Source organism: Sorex araneus, chromosome 6 (assembly GCF_027595985.1).
Source record: "Sorex araneus isolate mSorAra2 chromosome 6, mSorAra2.pri, whole genome shotgun sequence".
In the NCBI taxonomy this organism is placed as follows: Eukaryota; Metazoa; Chordata; class Mammalia; order Eulipotyphla; family Soricidae; genus Sorex; species Sorex araneus.
In genome coordinates this window covers 148,424,543-148,442,887 of record NC_073307.1, presented here as the reverse complement: position 1 = coordinate 148,442,887, position 18,345 = coordinate 148,424,543, and the positions used below count along the sequence as shown (strand labels likewise).

Below are 18,345 nucleotides of genomic sequence, written 5' to 3'. Positions count from 1 at the left end.
CCTGCGTGACCTTGCGGCTGACATTCCTCGGCGGCCACGTGGCCTCAACTGGCAGGGACAGCTGCGGACTCGGGGGCTGCGGGAGCTTTGTTCCCGGGTGCCGCCCGCGCTCTGGTCAGGCCCCGCTCCGACTCCTGCTGCCCGGCGCTGCTTTCGGGGGGCTGCAGAGCCCCCCCAAAAAAATGAGTGCCTAGAGGCCCGGCACGGAGCCAGTCCGGGGGCAGGGGGTCCTTGGGCGCCGGGCCGGGAGGATGGGGCAGGACCAGACCAAGCAGCAGATCGAGAAGGGGCTGCAGCTGTACCAGTCGAACCAGACGGAGAAGGCGCTGCAGGTGTGGGTGCGGGTGCTGGAGAAGAGCTCGGACCTCGTGGGGCGCTTCCGGGTGCTGGGCTGCCTGGTCACGGCGCACTCGGAGATGGGCCGATACAAGGAGATGCTGAAGGTGGGCGCCGCGGGGATGGGGGGCCGTGGCGGGGGAGGGCTGTGTCTCTCCCAGATTGCCCCCGACTCCTGGGCCCCTCAAAACCCCGCAGCCTGGAGGGAGCAGGGGCTGGCCGGGGACTCAGGCCTCTGACCCTGCAGGCCCCGGGGCCTTGGGTGCTGGGTTCCAGCTGCAGATTCAGTCCTGCGGCCTTGAACTTAAACGAGGTGCCCCTATCTCGGGGTTTGGTGGTGGTGGTGGTGAATCTCAAGCCCAGGTCTGGGGGTCTATAAGTCTTCACTTTCCTGTTGGGGCTTCGGGGTCTGAGCTGGGGACTGATTCCGAGGTGGGTGTGAGGGGCAGAGGCGGCTGATTTCAGCAGCGGGTAGAATGGGAGGCGGCTCCCCGACCCCCCCCCATGGATTGGCTGATGCCACCCCCCCCATCTCCCCCCGCCCGGGCCAGTTTGCCGTGGTGCAGATCGACACGGCGAGGGCGCTGGAGGACGCCGACTTCCTCCTGGAGAGTTACTTGAACCTGGCGCGCAGCAACGAGAAGCTGTGTGAGTTCCACAAGACCATCTCCTACTGCAAGACGTGCCTCGGCCTGCCGGGCACCAGGGCGGGCGCCCAGCTCGGCGGCCAGGTCAGCCTGAGCATGGGCAACGCCTTCCTGGGCCTCAGCCTCTTCCAGAAGGCCCTGGAGAGCTTCGAGAAGGCCTTGCGCTATGCACACAACAACGACGACGCCATGCTCGAGTGCCGGGTCTGCTGCAGCCTGGGCAGCTTCTACGCCCAGGTCAAGGTGCGCCCGGGCCCCAGGGGGCGGGGGGGGGGGCAGGGAACGCCGGCTGGGCTCCCCCTTGCCTCTCCGAGCCACATTGCCTTCCAACCCTCAGTGTCCCCCTTGCTTAGGACGAGACTTGCCCAGAAGGGGCTGGGGAGATGGTCCAGCGGGTAAGATGCCTGGCACAGGACCGACAGGTTCAGTCTTTTTTTTTTTCTTTGCGTCACACCCGGCAATGCTCAGGGGTTACTCCTGGCTCTGTACCCAGGAATTACTCCTGGTGGTGCTCGGAGGACCCTATGGGATGCTGGGAATCAAACCCGAGTCGGCCGTGTACAAGGCTAACGCCCTACCCGCTGTGCTATCGCTTCAGCGCCCCCCACCCGGGTTCAGTCTTGGGCACTGCATATACTCACCCACTCACCCCCAAACCCCGCCAACTCGGAGTGATCCTGAGCACAGAGGCAGGAGTAAGCTCTGAGCTCTCCCGGGTATGACCAAAAAAAAAAAAAAACCCAAAATAAAAACAAAGACTTGGCAGGGAGACAGAGCTTGGACCCGCTCTGAGCCTGTGCCTAGCATGCAGGAGGCTCAGTTCTCTCTGGCATCACGGGGACCCGAGGACTTCCAGGAGTGGCCCTGGTGGACCCCCAGCACCTCCCACACTGAACTGTCTGGTCCACGCTGCTGAGGAGGGCCCCCACCCACACAGGAGCACTGAGGAGGGAGTTCCAAGGAGCTCATGTTTTGCAGGTGGGAGCCAGGAGTGGCTCCCCAAACTAAATAAATTCAACAAAGTGAACATGGTGGTGCCCGCCCATCACCATCACTTCTTCTACAGTCTCCTCCTTTATTTTAGTGATTTTGCTTCACTTAGTTTCGGTTTGGGGCTACACCCGGTGATGCTCACTCAGGGCTACTTCCTGGCTCTGCACGCTGGGATTACTCCTTGCAGGGCTTGGGGGGATCATACGGGGATCGAACCTGGGTTGCCTGGGTGCAAAGCCAATAAATACCTTAACCACTGTACTATCCCAGGCACCCAGGCTGTGCTGGGGGTGCACGTGTCTGGCATACGGTAGGTGCTTCATAAATGGAGTGGGAAGTGAAAGTGGGTGAGAGGAAGCCAGTTCTCGGCTAAGGACTCCATTCAGCAAGGTGAGAAACCCTGCTGTAGGTGTTGGGGAAGGGGGGAGACAGGGATGGAGGTGGTTTAAGGTGAAGAGAAGGAACCGTGTAGGGCAGTAGAGGAGAGAATTCAGTATAAAGATTCTCTGTATGTTCCACTTCAGTGAAACAGTATGTGGGCTGGAGAGGAAGTACATTGCCTCATACCCAGCAACCTGGATTCAATCTCAGCTGGGAGTGGTTCAAAGCGGGACAGTTACTGGGGCCAGATCAATAGTACAGCGAGTAGGGCGTTTGCCTTGCACGCGGCCGACCCGGGTTCGATTCCCAGTATCCCATAGGGTCCTCTGAGCACCACCAGGGGTAATTCCTGAGTGCAGAGCCAGGAGTAACCCCTGTGCATTGCCAGGTGTGACCCATAAAGCAAAAAAAAAAATAAGGACAGTTACTCTTTTTTTTTTTTTCCTTTTTGGGTCACACCTGGAGATGCACAGGGGTTACTCCTGGTTCTGCACTTGGGAATTAACTCCTGGCGGTGCTCGGGGGACCCTATGGGATGCTGGGAATCGAACCCGAGTCGGCCACATGAAAGACAAACGCCCTACCCGCTGTGCTATAGTTGCAGCCCCTACTCTTTTTTTTTTTTTCATGGAGGGTTGTGTTGGGTCCACACCCTTGGTGCTCAGGCAGGGATCACTCCTGATGATGCTCAGGGACCATTTGAGGTGCTGGTGATCAAATTGGGGTTGGCCTTGTGCGAGGCAAGCGTCATGTGCTGTCAGGCTCCAGAAGGATGTTTCCTTACACAACCACAATATCATTATTACAGCCCAGATGTGCAGTTATTTCTCAGGATCCTGAAACTTTGCCTCTTCCTGGGGCGTGTTGAGTTGGAACGCAAAGCCTCCCCCCGTTGGCTCGGCCATTGTCTCCCTCTCTGAAGTGAAAATTCCTCTTTTACTTTGAGTCAGTGAAGCCAGATTTGAATTGTAGAACATTCTGGTTCAGTTTCAGTCTCACAGTCTCACTGCTGGGGAGCCTTTTCCTTTCTTTTTCTTCTTTTTTTTTTCTTTTCTTTCTCAACTAAAAGTCAAACCTATATGGTTTTTAAAAAAAATTTTTATTAGTGAATCATCATGAGGTACAGTTACAGACTTAAAACTTTTCGTGCTTGTGTTTCAGGCATACAATGCTTGAATACCCATCCCTCCACCAGTGCCCATTCTCCACCACTGATAATCCCACTATCCCTCCCATTCCCCCCCACTTTTTTTTTAAGGGATGGGGTGAGCGTGCCTCTGGGCACACCTGGCAATGCTCAGGAGGGTTACTCCTGGTTCTGCACTCAGGAATTAACTCCTGGCGGTGCTCAGCCGTGTGCAGGGCAAGCACCCTCCCCCTGTACTATTGCTCAGGCCCTCCCCGACCCAGCGCCCAGGAGCCTTTTCCCGTGCCCCTTTTCCTGGGTTCCTCTGTGACTGGAACTTAGGTCTGCCCTTGATATAGTTTAGGTTTCTCAATCTTTTTCCCATCATGACCCCAGTGTTGCCTTGTTTCCTCCCTGTTCCCTTATCTCACTGGTTGACCCCTCTGGTCTTGTGCTGTGACTCCTCATTTATGTATTTTTTCACCTTGGCACATCCTGGGGGCCCATGGAGGGGCATATAGTGCCCTGCTAAGGAATGCAGATTTGGGCTGGAGCAATAGCACAGCGGGTAGGGCGTTTGCCTTGCACTCAGCTGACCCAGGTTTGATTCCCAGCTTCCCATATGGTCCCCTGAGCACCGCCAGGAGTAATTCCTCAGTGCAGAACCAGGAGTCACCCCTGTGCATTGCCGGGTGTGACCCAAAAAGCAAAAAAAAAAAGAAAAGAAATGCAGGTTTCCATCAGACTTTCTGGACAAGGATCTATCAGAGGGGCTAGAGAGACAGGACAGCAGGTCAGGTGCTTGCCTTGCATGTGGCTGACCAGATTCAGTCACCAGTACCCCATATGGTCCTCTAAGCCCTGCCAGGAGTGATCCCTGGGTGCAGAGCCAAGCGTACCCCTGAGCACTGCCAGGTATGGCCCCAAAACAAAACAAACAAAATCTACACTGGGCCAATGGGATTGCTCAACTGGTGGGGTGCGCCCCTGGCATGTGAGACCCTGGATTCCATCCAGTGCCACGAGTGTTGGCCTGCCCACCCCTCCCCCCCACCAGCACCCCTGGGCCTGGTACGGAAACTACAAGCCAAGGACTGCTGGCTGGGACCAAGTGTCCTGTGGATGGAGCCTCCCCACCCCCACCCTCCTCTGGCTGCCACCAGCACCACCAGCTCTGTCCACTTGGCTCTTCCCAATGCTGACAGGAGCAGATGGCACCCTTGGGTGCTGGAGTTTGTGGCCCTCATGCTGCCCCCGCCCTGTGTCCCTGCAGGACTACGAGAAAGCCCTGTTCTTCCCCTGCAAGGCTGCTGAGCTGGTCAACGACTATGGCAAAGGCTGGAGCCTCAAGTACCGCGCCATGAGCCAGTACCACATGGCCGTGGCCTACCGCCTGCTCGGCCACCTGGGCAGTGCCATGGAGTGTTGTGAGGTGGGGCAGGAGGGTCCGGGGCAGGCGGGCAGCACCTCCTCTTTCCAAGCAGCCCCCCTAAGGAAATCCCCAGGGAGACACTGGTTCCCACCCCCACCCCTCCGCTGCCTTGCACATCTGACTGGGGGGAGGGGTGGGCGGAGGTGGGCGGCATTCCTGGGGCAGGACAACCGGGCCTCCTGGTCCCCCGTCCCGGAGTTCAGCCCCGTCACTTTCCAGCCAAGTGGTCTCAGTCCCAGGATGGCGGGGACGTCTAGTGCTCTGAGGATGGTGATGGGTCCTGGGTCCATGGGAGGTGCTGGGGGCCTGAGTGCTGGGCCCCACCCGCAGGAGTCTATGAAGATCGCTCTGCAGCATGGAGACCGGCCCCTGCAGGCCCTCTGCCTGCTCTGCTTCGCCGACATCCACCGGAGCCGCGGGGACCTGGAGGTGATGTGGGCTGGAAGGCAGGGGTGCTGGCCTGGCTCGCCCCCAGACTGGCTTGATCCCGCCCCCGGGTCTGCCTGACTCCGCCCTCGGGTCTGCCGGGCTCCGCCCCTGGGCTGGCCTAGCTCCACCCCGGGCCAGTTGGCTCCGCCCCCAGTGGGCCTGACTCCACCCCCCGCTGTATAGACAGCCTTTCCCAGGTACGACTCTGCCCTGAGCATCCTGACCGAAATCGGGAACCGCCTGGGCCAGGTGCAGGTGCTGCTGGGTGTGGCCAAATGCTGGGTGGCCAGGAAGGCACTAGACAAGGTGAGAGAGGAGCCTCCAACTCGTCCCGGTGCTCCCCAACACCCTGGGAGGGGGGAGCTGGTCCTTTCAGACCCCTTTGTCTAATAGCATCCTCACCTACTCCCTCACATGAGGCTGTTTCCGGCCATCACTCAGGCTCAGAAAGGCTCAGGACTTGGGGGCTGGAGCAATAGCACAGCGGGGAGGGCGTTTGCCTTGCACACGGCCGACCCAGGTTCGATTCCCAGCATCCCATATGGTCCCCTGAGCACCGCCAGGAGTAATTCCTGGGTGCATGATGAGCCAGGAGTAACCCCTGTGCAACGCCGGGTATGACCCAAAAAGCAAAAAAAAAAAAAAAAAAAAAAAAAAAAGGCTCGGAACCTGTTTGAGGAACCACGGCCATGAAAAGGGCAAAGTGGGGGCCCGAGTGCGGGTGCTTTATCTGCCTGTTGTGCACAGAGGTGCTGTGAGATGGGGGTCCCCACACAGCCCCGCCTCCTCTTGCTCTTCCTGAACCACTGGGCAGCTGCCCCAGGGCCTCTGGAGGCACCCGGGGCCCACAGCACCTCCTGCACTTCCCTTCCAGGCTCTGGATACCATCGAGAGAGCCCAGGAGCTGGCCGAAGAGGTGGGCAACAAGGTCAGAGCTGGTTCCGCCTCCTGGGGCTGCACCCGTGGTCTCCGGTGGGATCTTGGGTTGGAGGGGACCCTCCTTCCACCCTTCACCATGTGTAGGTGCCGCACCGGCCCCTTAGCCGTCATCTCACCCGTCTCCCTTTCCTTGGTGGTCGAGAAAGGCCCTTCGTGGGCCGCACGGCTGCTCTGAGGAAAGTGGGTCTCAGGCAGTGACCCAGCCCCACACCTGGAGACGGGCCTGTTGGTCCCGTTTGGCTCATTTCCGTTTAGTGTGGGGCCCCTGCGTGGTGGTGCTTGGGGGGCCACTCCTGGCTCAGGTGTTGCTCCTGGTGGTGCTCGGGAGACCATGGGGGGTCCTGCGTCAGCCCGTCCACCATGCCCCTGAGCCCAGACTGGCCCGCAAGAACCCCCAAGCCCATCCTCCTTCAGAAAGATGTGGCCTCCCCCAAACTCACAATCAATACCTTCAGAGGCCGAAGGAGGCCCCGTGCTTCTCGGCTTTCTCTCGAACAGCGTTCCCTCCTCTCCTGCCATTGCCCTCTCAGCTCCTGCTTTGCTCCTCACTTCTTTGATTGTCCTCTCGGACCCTTGTGACCCCCTTGGACCATCCTGAGGCCCCACTCATTCAAGAAAGGCTATTCTCAAAGACGTCCCTCAGCTGAGGTGTGGGGTCCTACTAGAATATGCCAGATGTGTTTCTTTTATCTTTTTCTTTTCTGTTTTGAGTGGGGGGCATACCTGGCAGTGCTCAGGACTTACTCCTGGCTCTGTGCTCAGGTATTACTCCTGGCAGGCTTGAAGGATCATATGGGATGCTAGGAATCGAACCCATGTAGCGACTCCTGTCTGCAAGCATCTTGGGCTGAGCAAGGCTGTTGCATGTCATGAGCACAGCCTGAAAGGAAGTTAGTGGTAGTGGAGTCATGGCACAGGCTGAGTTAGTAAAGTCCTTTAGGGGCTGGGGATACAGCGGGCAGGCTCTTGTCTTGCACCTAGCAACCCAAGTTTGATACCTGGCACTCCGTATGGTCCCTCACGCTCTGCTAGAAGTGATACCTGAGCATTGTTGGGTGTGGCCCCCAAACTAAACAACAGATAAATGTATTCGCTCATTAAAATGCTAAGGAAGGGCTAGAGAGATAGTACAGCAGGCTGGGTACTTGTCTTGCACATGGCCAACCGGGTTGGATATGGCCAATCCTGGTTTGATCTATCTCCAGCATTCCATTAATCAACCGCCAGGAGCAATTCCTCAGTTGCAGAGCCAGGAGTAACCCCTGCACACTGCTGGGTATGGCCCAAACACCAAAAATATAAAAATATTGAAAAATTAAAAAAATAAATCCTATAGAGGGGCTGGAGAGAAAATACAGAGGGCAGGACACTTGCTTTGCATGCAGTTGACCCAGGTTTAACCCCAGCATCCTCTGTGGTCCTTCATGAACTGCCAGGAATAATTCCTGAGTGCAGAGCCAGGTGTGACCTCTGAGCATCTCTGGGTGTGGTTCAACAACAACCTCCAAACAACATTTGGAGTCCCCAGTCAGTTCTGTGGGTAAGGATCCCAGAGCCCTCCTTTTTTTTCTATTTTATTTTATTTTTTGCTTTTGGGGTCACACCTGGCTACACACAGGGGTTACTCCTGACTCTGCACTCAGGAATTACTCCTGGCGGTGCTCAGGGGACCATATGGGATGCTGGGAATCGATCCTGGGTCGGCCGCGTGCAAGGCAAACGCCCTACCCGCTATACTATCGCTCCAGCCCCCCAGAGCCCTTCTAGCCCCCTCAACACACACACACTCACACACACACACACACACACACACACACACACACACACAGAGCACGATAGCAGGATGTCTTGCCAGGGTCCCTCAGCAGGGCAGGCCCGGCCGTGGCAGCTCGGGTGGAGGCCGCTGGCCGCTGATCCGGTCTTGCCTGTGCCCAGCTGAGCCAGCTCAAGCTGCACTGCCTGAGCGAGCACATCTACCGGAGCCAGGGGCTGCAGCGGGAGCTGCGCGCCCAGGTCGTGCGCTTCCACGAGTGCGTGGAGGAGACAGAGCTGTACTGCGGGCTGTGCGGGGAGTCCATCGGGGAGCGCAACAGCCGCCTGCAGGCCCTGCCCTGCTCCCACATCTTCCACCTCCGGTGAGTCCGCCCCGCAGCGCTGGGGCCTGAACGCGGGGCCTCTTGGCTTTCTGAGCCTTCGTCTCCCCGAAGCCCAGGGCCCCACTGCCAACCCAGACTCGGGTTGGAGGGAGGAGACCCCAGGAAGACCCAGGGAGGGGGCCCCTCCCCGCTGCTGCAGAGGGGAGGGCAGGGGGTGCAGATGGGCCTCGCTGGACGGGCAGGCTCTGTCCTTGGCTCCCCAGGTGTCTACAGAACAACGGGACACGGAGTTGCCCCAACTGTCGCCGCTCGTCCATGAAGCCCGGCTTCGTGTGAGGTCACCAGCGTCCGCCCTCTGCCCACCCCACCGCCCAGGCCCCCTGATGCTCCCCGCGCTTGATCCCGCCCGCCATCACCCTCCCCTGCCTCTTTGTACTTGGCTGTTTATAGAAAAATAAACCATCTGTCCCCGGTGCTGACCCTTATCCATCCCAGGTGGGTTCTGAGGTGTGGGGGACAGCGGGAGGGAGGGAGGCCCCCTAGAGGAGCACTCTTGGGCTCGGGGCCCCGGGTCTCTGTGAAAGAGACACAGATGTCCTTGCCGGGCCACTGGGGCTGTGGCTCCGGGCAGCCCAGATGCTTCCATGTGTGAGGCCCAGGGTTCCAGCCCTGACACTGCAAAAAGAATATTTTATTATTTATTTATTTTTGCTTTTTGGGTCACACCTGGCAGTGCACAGGGGTTACTCCTGGCTCTGCACTCAGGAATTATTCCTGGCAGAGCTGGGGGAATCAGATGGGGTGCCAGGGATCAAACCCAGGTCAGTTGTGTACAAGGCAAGTGCCTTACCTGCTGTACTATTGCCCCAGCCCCTAATATTTTAATTTTGAAAGATTTATTATTATTTTTTAGTGAAACATGAGGTCTTTGTTTTTTGTTTCACTTTTTGGGTCACACCCGGTGATGCAGAGGGGTTACTCGTCGCTTTGCACTCAGGAATTACTCCTGGAGGTGCTCGAGGGACCCTGTGGGATGCTGGGAATTGAACCTGGGTTGGCCGCGTGCAAGGCACACGCCCTACCCGCTGTGCTGTCACTCCAGCCCCAATATGATGGTTTTAATGGAACAGAACTTACTTAGGGGGTGGATCGATCATACAGCAGGTTGGGGGTTTTGCCTTGCATGATGGCCGATCTGGGTTCAATCCCCGGCATCCCATAGGGTCCCCCAGCACTGCTAGGAGTGATTCCTGAGTGCAGAGCCAGGAGTAACCCTTGAGTGTGGCTGGGTATGGCCTCCAAACAAACAAAAAGGTGTTGGGCAGGGTACAGGGACGAGCCCAGGAAGGCAGGGGCGGGCAGGCTGCCATGCTGACATGTGGTAAGCAGAGGTGGTCTCAAGAGGAGGAGGCTTGGGGCTGGAGCGATAGCATAGAGGGTAAGGCATTTGCCTTGCACGAGGCCAACCCGGGTTTGAATCCCAGCATCCCATATGGTCCCCTGAGCACCGCCAGGGGTGATTCCTGAGTGCATGAACCAGGAGTAACCCCTGTGCATCATCGCCGGGTGTGACCCCAAAACAAAAACAAAACAAAACAAAAACAAGAGGAGGAGGCTTTTGAAAGGGGGCAGAGAATGAAATAAGAAATGGTGTGGATACTACGCAGCTGTTAGAAACAATGAAACCACGAAATTTGCATATAAGTGGATCAGCATGGAGAGTATCATGCTAAGCAAAATGAGTCAGAAAGAGCGGGACAGAGAGAGAATGACTGCACCCACTTGTGGAATATAAAGTAACAGAATAGGAGAGTAACACCTTAGGATAGTAGAGATAAGGGCCAGGAGGATCGCCCCACGGCTTGGAAGCCCATCTCATGTGCTGGGGGAGAAGGCGGGTGAGAGGGAGAAGAGACCACTAAATAAATAATGGTTGGAGGGATACGTGCTGAAAGTAGACTATGGGCCAAACATGATGGCTGCTTAGTGCCTATGTTGCAAACCATAACACCCATGAGGAGAGAGTGAGTAAGAGGAAATGTGTCTGTTACAGAGGCAGGGGGTGGGATGGGGTGGGGGTGACGGGAGGGACACTGGGAACAATGGTGGTGGAGAATGGGCACTGGTGGAGAGATGGGTACTCGAACATTGTTTGAAACAATCACAAAAATTTGTGAGTCTGCAACTGTATCTCATGGTGATTCATTAAAATAAAAAACAACAACAAAAAGAAATGGTGTGGAAGGAGCTCTCCTGTGGTGGAGGAGACTGGTGAGGCGTCTGTAACTGAGTAGGGCGACTGTGCCTGGGGCTGGGTGGGTCCCTCCCGAGAGCGGGGACAGCTGCTGCAGGCTGAGCACCTGGCAGGCTTTCCGAGCATTCTCGGGGTTACTGTGTCGGGAGCAGCCCATGCCAGGACAACTGGCCCGGATGCTTCGTAGACATGAAAGACCCAGTGGGCAGGAGGTGGGGCTCTTCCGGATTAGAGGAGGCTACAGGGCCATGACAGAATTGAGAATGTGATCTGACTTGGTGCAGAATTTGTCTTTCCCGGGGCCAAAGCAATAGTTCAGATGGGGAGGGCACTTGCCTTGCACACGACCGACTGGCTTCGATCCCTGGCATCCCATATGGGTGGTCCCCTGAGCACCACCAAGAGTTTTTCCTGAGTGCAGAGCCAGGAGTAAGCCCTGAGTATCACTGGGTGTAGCCCAGATACTAAATAAATAAAATTTGTTGGATTGGGCTCTGGAGGCACAGCTAGTGGTGCTCAGGGCTCACTCTGGCTCTATGCTTAGGGATCACTCCTGCTCAAGGTTTACTCTTCACTCTGTGCTCACAGAGCACTCCTGGCATGCTGGGGGCATCATGTGGGGTGCTGGAGATCAATGGAACCTGGGCCTGCCACATGCCTATCCACTTTGCTATCTCTCTGCCCTCAGACCTCCACGTTTACAGGGGGTGGCTGGAAATAGAGCCCAGGATCTGACACATGCAAGGCAAGTTCTCTACCACTGAGCCACTCCCTGGTCCCTCCAGTGTTTTGTTTTCCGAGGGAGTGGGGTACAATGGGAAGAAGTCTCTGGCTAGACAGCAGGTGGGCCAACACTGGCAAATGTCTGCACTTTAGGGCGGGAGCATTAGTACAGGGGGTAGGGTATTTGCCTTGCACCGGCTGGCCCCAGTTCAGTCCCCAGAGCTCGCCAGGACTGATCCCTGAGCACAGAGCCAGAAATAAACCCTGAGCAACACCAGGTTTGGACCCCCAAAAAACCCAAACAACAACAACAACAAAGTATCAGCAGTCCTATGATTCTCCAAGCTCATGTATCAGAAGTAGTCTGTATCAGAATTATAAGGAAGGGAGGCTCTGGTCTAGTCTCAGCTCCAGTTTCCCTCACACAGCCCCTGCTTGCTAAAGAGCTAGTCTCACTTTTGTGTGAAGGCAGCACATAGCAGTGTTCCAGGGGCTATGTGGTTCCCACCTTGGATTTTCAGCCCAACACAGACATTTCAGATCCTACGGGATGCTTGTCATTTGCACTTTTCCCCACCTGGGTAGTTCTGAGGCACCTGCTCTGAAGTGAGTAAACAGTGATTTCTGTTTAGTCTCGTTAATGATTCTCTCCTGAACCCTGGGAGGCTAACTATTTTTATAAATAGTAATTATAAAAAAGGGCCCTAAGGTGTTAAGCCTTTTAAAAATTTTGTCTCTCTGTATATGCCTGGCATATATTCTTTTATCATTTAGGAGAGACTACCAAGGTCCGAGCCCTGATTCCTAGCTAAACTAGTAGGAATCTTAAGTGGAAGCAAGCAAACTCCTCCAATAAAAACTACATTTCCCAAAGAGGAAAAAAACTACATTTCCCAAGATCCCTCGCGGCTCCCGGGTGGTTTTTTTTTTTCCCTCCCCTCCTCCCTACACTTTTCCTTTTCCGGTTTTCCTTCCAGGCTCCACCCCACCGAGCACATTGACCAATAAGCGCTGGCAGAAACAGAGCGGTGGGGGGGCGGAAGCCTATCAGGAGCGTCGGGGGCGGGTCCTGCAGCGCCGAGCGCGTCTGTGACTCGCGGAAGCCGATTCGCTCCACTCGCGTCGCCCGGGATCGGTTCTGTGTGGAGTCGGGATGCGGGGCGCCCCGTCCTCCGCTGAGTCCTGAGGGAAGGGAGCCGGCCTCCATCGCTGCCCCGCCGCGGCCTCCCCGCCGCCGCCTCGGGCCTGCCGTTCGGAGGAGGCGAATCTGCCGCCGAGGCTCGCGGGCCCGGTGACTCGGCAGGAGAAGATGGCGACCGTGTGGGACGAGGCCGAGGTGCGGGGCCGAGCGGGCCGGGGGGCTGCGGCTCTCCGGGGCGGCGCCGTCCCGGCGTCCGGGCCGGCCGTGAGGGGCGGGGGCGGGGGGCCCAGCCTGACTTTAGAAGGAGAAAAGAACAGAACATTAACTCGCTTTCTCCCCTTCACAGCAAGATGGCATCGGGGAAGAGGTGCTCAAGATGTCCACGGAAGAGATCATCCAGCGCACGCGGCTGCTGGACAGCGAGATCAAGGTGGGCGCGGAGCCCCCCCACCCCCCGGCCCCGCGCGCATCCCGGACTTCCGGCCCCCGGAGCTCCCGGGCGGCGGGGCGGCCGCCGAGCCCTTCCCCGGCCTGCAAAAGAGAGAGAGCGAAGGGGAAAAAAAGGGAAATCTTAAAAAAGGGATGAGTTGGCGGGGGCACTCCACCTCCCTGGGACCCTCTGATGGCCTCTGCAAGCGGGTCTTGCAAAGCAGGTCTTCTGAGTGGGGGGGGTCCTTTTAGAAAAGACCAGCTAAGAAACTGAGGCTGTGAGACACCGGGCGGCCCCCGACCCCGAGGGCGCCGCGTGCCCACGGCCACCTCGTTCCTCAGTTAAAGCTGCGGCGCCAGGGCCACTGGGGCAGGATGTGAGGTGCATGCATGTTGCGGACCCCAGGTTGATCCCGGGTGCCTGCCACATAGGGTCCCCTAAGCCTGCGAGGAGGGATCCTTGAGCATCCCAGGGTCTGGCCCCTGAAATAGAGGGGTACTGCATCTGGAGGTGGACACACACACAGCCAGGCCTTGGGGGCAACGTGGGTGCAGCTGGTCAGAACCTCAGTTCCTGGGCCTTGGGACACCCCCTTCCCCCCGACCCCAGCTGAGCCGAGGCTCCCCTGCTCCCAGATCATGAAGAGCGAGGTGCTGCGCGTCACCCATGAACTGCAGGCCATGAAGGACAAGATCAAAGAGAACAGCGAGAAGATCAAAGTGAACAAGACCCTCCCCTACCTGGTGTCCAACGTCATTGAGGTGTGTGTGCATGTGGAGGGGAGCAGGGGTTGGGGGCGTGAGGGTGCCAACGGGGAGGGATGGGAGTCCCGAAAAATCAACCCCCCAGGCCCTCTCTTTCTAGCGGTGGGGAGACAAACCTTGGGTAGATGGGCAGCACCCTAGTAGGCCTCCGTACTTCCCACTCATTCTCTCCGCCGTGGCTGTGCCCAGAGGCTGTTCTGGGAAGTGAGGTGGGGTGGCCAGCTCGCCCTGCAGGGTCCAGAAGTTCTGGGTCCTGGAGACTCAGTAGCTGGGCAGGGCCTCTTGATCTGAGCTTCTCCCCCTTCCCAGCTCCTGGATGTGGATCCCAATGACCAAGAGGAAGATGGTGCTAACATTGACCTAGACTCTCAGCGGAAGGGCAAGTGTGCCGTGATCAAGACCTCCACCCGGCAGGTGAGGCCTGTTAGCCCGCAGGAGAATAGAGAGAAAAGGGGCCCTCCTGGGGCCAGTACCTGAAGTGACTCCTGGTGTCTCCTGCAGACATACTTCCTGCCCGTGATTGGCTTGGTGGATGCTGAAAAGCTGAAGCCGGGAGACTTGGTGGTGAGTGCTCGGGAGGGCTTGTACCATTAGGGTTCACCCGCCGACCTGCTGAGCTCCTGCTGCAGCCCTGGGTCCCGATGTTGGCTGGCCTTGGCCTTGGATTGCGGCAGAGCCCCCCAGAGCTTGGGCTCCTGTGTGCCCGCTCTTTGGTTCCTGCATGGTCCTGTCCCGTCTCGTCCCTTCTGTCCTGCAGACCTACCTGATGGGTGGAGTGCAGGCTAGGAGGGATGTGCAGGGCTCCTGCTGTGTCCCCAGGGTGTGAACAAGGACTCCTACCTGATCCTGGAGACTCTGCCCACAGAGTATGACTCGAGGGTGAAGGCCATGGAGGTGGACGAGAGGCCCACGGAGCAGTACAGCGACATCGGGGGCCTGGACAAGCAGATTCAGGAGGTGAGGGGCAAGGGAGTGTGTGGGCGTGCCTCTGCCTTTCGGGTATTTCTTTTTGACTGAATGGGTGCCCCCTTCCCCGCCTCCACCCCGGACCTCTTACCTTCACTGTATCCCAGGGGCACAGGGAGGCTGCTCTGATCGCTTTCAGGGCTGAGGTCCTGAGAGCGCAGGCTGGACAGGGACGCGGATAATCAGGGCTAGGCTTGGAACTCTGGTCCTGATACACGGCTGAGTCCGTCTGCGGCGCCCTGCCCTTCCTGCCGGGAACACAGCTGAGCCTTGGTGGGAGACAGGCCTACATGCTGCCGGCATGGGTGGGAGAGTTCGGAGCCCCTGGAGTGCAGTGGGGGTGGGCTGGGGTGCTGCAGAGCGGGTGAGGCCAGAGGCGTTTGGGCTACCGGGGCTTCGCGCCCTCTCACCCCACAACTCCTTCCTCGCAGCTGGTCGAAGCCATTGTCCTACCCATGAACCACAAGGAGAAGTTTGAGAACTTGGGGATTCAGCCTCCCAAAGGGGTGCTGATGTACGGTCCCCCGGGTACTGGAAAGACCCTCCTGGCCCGAGCTTGTGCCGCACAGACCAAGGTGAGTGTTCCTGGAGGGCTGGGCGGATGTGGGTGTGACCAGGAGGTGGGGAGGGCCTCTCAATGGTCCCCTGGCCTGACTGTCGCCCTCCCGCCTCCCCCACAGGCCACCTTCCTGAAGCTGGCCGGCCCCCAGCTGGTGCAGATGTTCATCGGGGATGGGGCCAAGCTGGTGCGGGATGCCTTTGCCCTGGCCAAGGAGAAAGCACCATCCATCATCTTCATCGATGAGCTGGATGCCATTGGCACCAAGCGGTAAGGGGTGGACGCCTGCGCTCCTGCCCGGACCCGGCCTCGCGTGGTGGCAGCTGGGCGCTGGGCTTTGGCTTCCGCGTTTGTCTTCTGGCCAGAGAGCACTCGTCTCCTGGCTGGTCTCCCTGTAGCTCTTCCTCGATCTTTTCTCCTCCTAGTAGCCAGCATGTTCTTTTCAAAACTTGGTGATGTCTCTCCTGGGCACCCTTTGTCCCATGCCCCGTCAGAGCCTCCTCGAAGCCCTTCCGGGGCCGTCGTGTTGCCGCCTGGCATCAGCGCTGAGTTCATCAAGGCCCACAGCCCCTGTTCCTCCACAGTGCGCCCTTGGTCTGCAGGCTGTTTTTCTTCGTTTTGTTGTTGTTTCTGGGTCACACTCGGCGATGCTCAAGGGCTACCCCTGGCTCTGCACTCAGGAATCACTCTGGCAGTGCTCAGGGGACCATGTGGGATGCCGGGGGTTGAACCTGGGTTGGCCACATGCAAGGCAAGCGCCCTTCCCGCTGTGCTGTGCAGGCCCACCCTTGCTGTGCTCCCCCCTCCTCTTCTCCCGTTCTCTCCATTGGTCGGTGGCCAGCTTATGTGGGAGTCAGCCTGTGCTGAGGGGTGTCAGGATGCCTGCTTGGGCGTCCCCTGAAGCTCCATATCTGGGCTACTGGTCCCAGTATCTGGCCCCGGGTCCCCAGAGCATCCCCGCGGGGACGCAGTAATAGCAGTACTGACACCCTCTCTGGCCACTCCCAGGCACTGAGCCGGGCCTCTTGTCGGGTGAGGGTGGGATCCCCCCGACTGTCACCTCACTCACCAGCCTGCCTGGCCTCCTGTGTGTCCAGCTTCGACAGTGAGAAGGCAGGGGACAGGGAGGTGCAGAGGACGATGCTGGAGCTTCTCAACCAGCTGGATGGGTTCCAGCCCAACACGCAAGTCAAGGTGAGCTTTCCTCGTTCTGTCATTCTGCAGGGACCCAAGCGGGCGGGCTCTTCTTGCCTCCCAAATTGTGTGACGGGAATTAGGATTCAGGCCTTTATCACCTCTTCCCTCCGCCCGGATCTGACACTGACACCTTCTCGGCCATGACTGGTCTGTCTTAGGGCCTGTTGCTGCTGCTTCCTTTGCGCAGGTCATTGCGGCCACCAACAGAGTGGACATCCTGGACCCTGCCCTGCTCCGCTCAGGTCGTCTGGACCGGAAGATTGAGTTCCCGATGCCCAACGAAGAGGCCAGGGCCAGAATCATGCAGATCCACTCCCGGAAGATGAACGTCAGGTGAGCAGTTCCTGAGCGAGGCAGGCTGGCGTCCGTCCCATCTCCTCGGGTGCCCCGTGTCCAGTATGGCCTAGAGTTCACTGCCCTCAGCTCTGCTGAGCTCAGAAAGTGCTCTCCAGAGATCCTGTTTCTGGGCCTCCCCTCCTCCAGCTGCAGAACACAGCTGACAGGGACACGGGCCAGCCCTAGTGAGTGGCACCCTGTCGCCAGCCTTGGTTTTCTCTTTGACCTGAAGGATAGCAGCACCAGCCTTGCGGTGTTGTGCGACATCAAGCATGGGGCTGGCCCCCAAGGGCTTCAGTTGCCCACGTGGGGTCCATGCTCCTGGGGACTTCCTGTTTGTACAGCACGCCCTTGTCCAGGCGGACTCACCCCGGGGGGTCTCAGGTTCAGGTCTCCAGGTGAGACAGGTGAGAGCCCTGAGGTGCTAGAAATGGGGGCCCAGGTGGTCTGGGGCCAGAGCGATAGCACAGCAGGTAGGACATTTGCCTTCCAAGTGGCAGACCCGGGTTCCCAGGTGGTTCCCCCAAGTACTGCCAGAAGTGATTCCTGAGGCAGAGCCCGGAGTAACCCCTAAGCAATGCCAGCTGTGACCCAGAAAGCCAGAAAAGTGACCTGGTCTGGCTGACTTTGCCCCAGGCACTGCCCCAGCCCCGCGGCTTGAGAGCAGGGGTCCCCGGTGATCTGGCGGGGGTGGGAGTATGTTAACTGGGCCATGCATGTCCTCTCCCCCCAGTCCTGATGTCAACTACGAGGAGCTTGCTCGCTGCACAGATGACTTCAACGGGGCCCAGTGCAAGGCCGTGTGTGTGGAGGCGGTGAGTCCCGGGGCGGGTGCCTGTATCCCTGGAGACGAGGGGGAATCTGCTTCGAGGACTCAGCCTGTGTGTCCCGTCCACAGGGCATGATCGCACTGCGCAGAGGGGCCACGGAGCTCACGCACGAGGACTACATGGAGGGCATCCTGGAGGTGCAGGCGAAGAAGAAAGCCAACCTGCAGTACTACGCCTAGGGCTGCACTGCCCCGCGCGCTGCGGGGATGGGAATAAAAGCTGGTCTCCGGCCCCGCTGCAGCCTGTCCACCTCTCTCCCCGCCCCGGGCCCGGGGCCTGGTGAAGCACGGGGCCGGCCGTGGGCAGGAAGCCTCCAGGCCTCCCTCCTGTCCTGGGCCCGGAAACGCGGGGATGTGGGGCGCTCTTCTCCGGGTGCTGCTGCTGGGAACCCAGTGGTTGTCGGGGGAGCCCCTCTGGGAGAGCTTGTTTGGCCTCTGCCCGCCCCTCCCCCATTCCCATCACCCAAAGCTCTGGAACGAAGGGAAGGGGCCACTTTTCCCGCTCTCTACTGGCCGCTCGGGTGCGTGTCCCTGGCTGCTTTGGGAAGCTGGGCTCTGGGTCTGGCGCCCCGGGAGCCAGATCTGCTCAGTTCTGTGCTTGGTCGCTCTCCGTCCTCGGGGTGTTCTGCCCTGAGGCTGGGAGTCCCGTGGCTGGTCCTCTCGGCCACCAGCTTCCCAGCTCTCCTACCACCCTGACCCGGTCACTCTGTTCAGGGCACGCTCTGTGCTCTGGGGTCTTGTGCCGAGCCTTTTTTGTTTTTTCCTTT

General features: G+C 58.6%; 2 protein-coding genes across 2 annotated transcripts; both read left to right on the top strand.

Moving 5' to 3' along the window:
- The first annotated feature begins 251 nt into the window (after positions 1-251).
- RAPSN (receptor associated protein of the synapse) lies at positions 252-8,858 on the top strand. Its single transcript, XM_055143176.1, has 8 exons — positions 252-443; positions 888-1,226; positions 4,757-4,915; positions 5,246-5,344; positions 5,528-5,650; positions 6,219-6,272; positions 8,219-8,418; positions 8,643-8,858. The coding sequence occupies exons 1-8, from the start codon at positions 252-254 to the stop codon at positions 8,713-8,715; spliced, it is 1,239 nt and encodes a 412-aa protein (XP_054999151.1). The 3' UTR covers positions 8,716-8,858.
- A 3,596-nt stretch (positions 8,859-12,454) lies between these two features.
- On the top strand, positions 12,455-17,810 carry PSMC3 (proteasome 26S subunit, ATPase 3). Its single transcript, XM_004619084.3, has 12 exons — positions 12,455-12,692; positions 12,844-12,927; positions 13,563-13,688; positions 14,001-14,105; positions 14,193-14,255; positions 14,511-14,648; positions 15,089-15,232; positions 15,338-15,486; positions 16,314-16,410; positions 16,601-16,746; positions 17,483-17,564; positions 17,648-17,810. Exons 1-12 carry the CDS (start codon positions 12,666-12,668, stop codon positions 17,756-17,758), a joined length of 1,272 nt encoding a protein of 423 aa, XP_004619141.1. The 5' UTR covers positions 12,455-12,665; the 3' UTR covers positions 17,759-17,810.
- Positions 17,811-18,345: the final 535 nt, after the last annotated feature.

Excerpts from the sequence above, each read along its gene's own strand:
- RAPSN (XM_055143176.1), top strand. The coding sequence starts at position 252 with ATGGGGCAGGACCAGACCAAGCAGCAGATCGAGAAGGGGCTGCAGCTG. Across the intron at positions 4,916-5,245 it reads GTGCCATGGAGTGTTGTGAG|GAGTCTATGAAGATCGCTCT; the intron begins GTGGGGCAGGAG and ends CCCCACCCGCAG. Across the intron at positions 8,419-8,642 it reads TCCCACATCTTCCACCTCCG|GTGTCTACAGAACAACGGGA; the intron begins GTGAGTCCGCCC and ends TTGGCTCCCCAG.
- PSMC3 (XM_004619084.3), top strand. The coding sequence starts at position 12,666 with ATGGCGACCGTGTGGGACGAGGCCGAG. Across the intron at positions 12,928-13,562 it reads TGCTGGACAGCGAGATCAAG|ATCATGAAGAGCGAGGTGCT; the intron begins GTGGGCGCGGAG and ends CCCTGCTCCCAG. Across the intron at positions 15,487-16,313 it reads GATGCCATTGGCACCAAGCG|CTTCGACAGTGAGAAGGCAG; the intron begins GTAAGGGGTGGA and ends CTGTGTGTCCAG.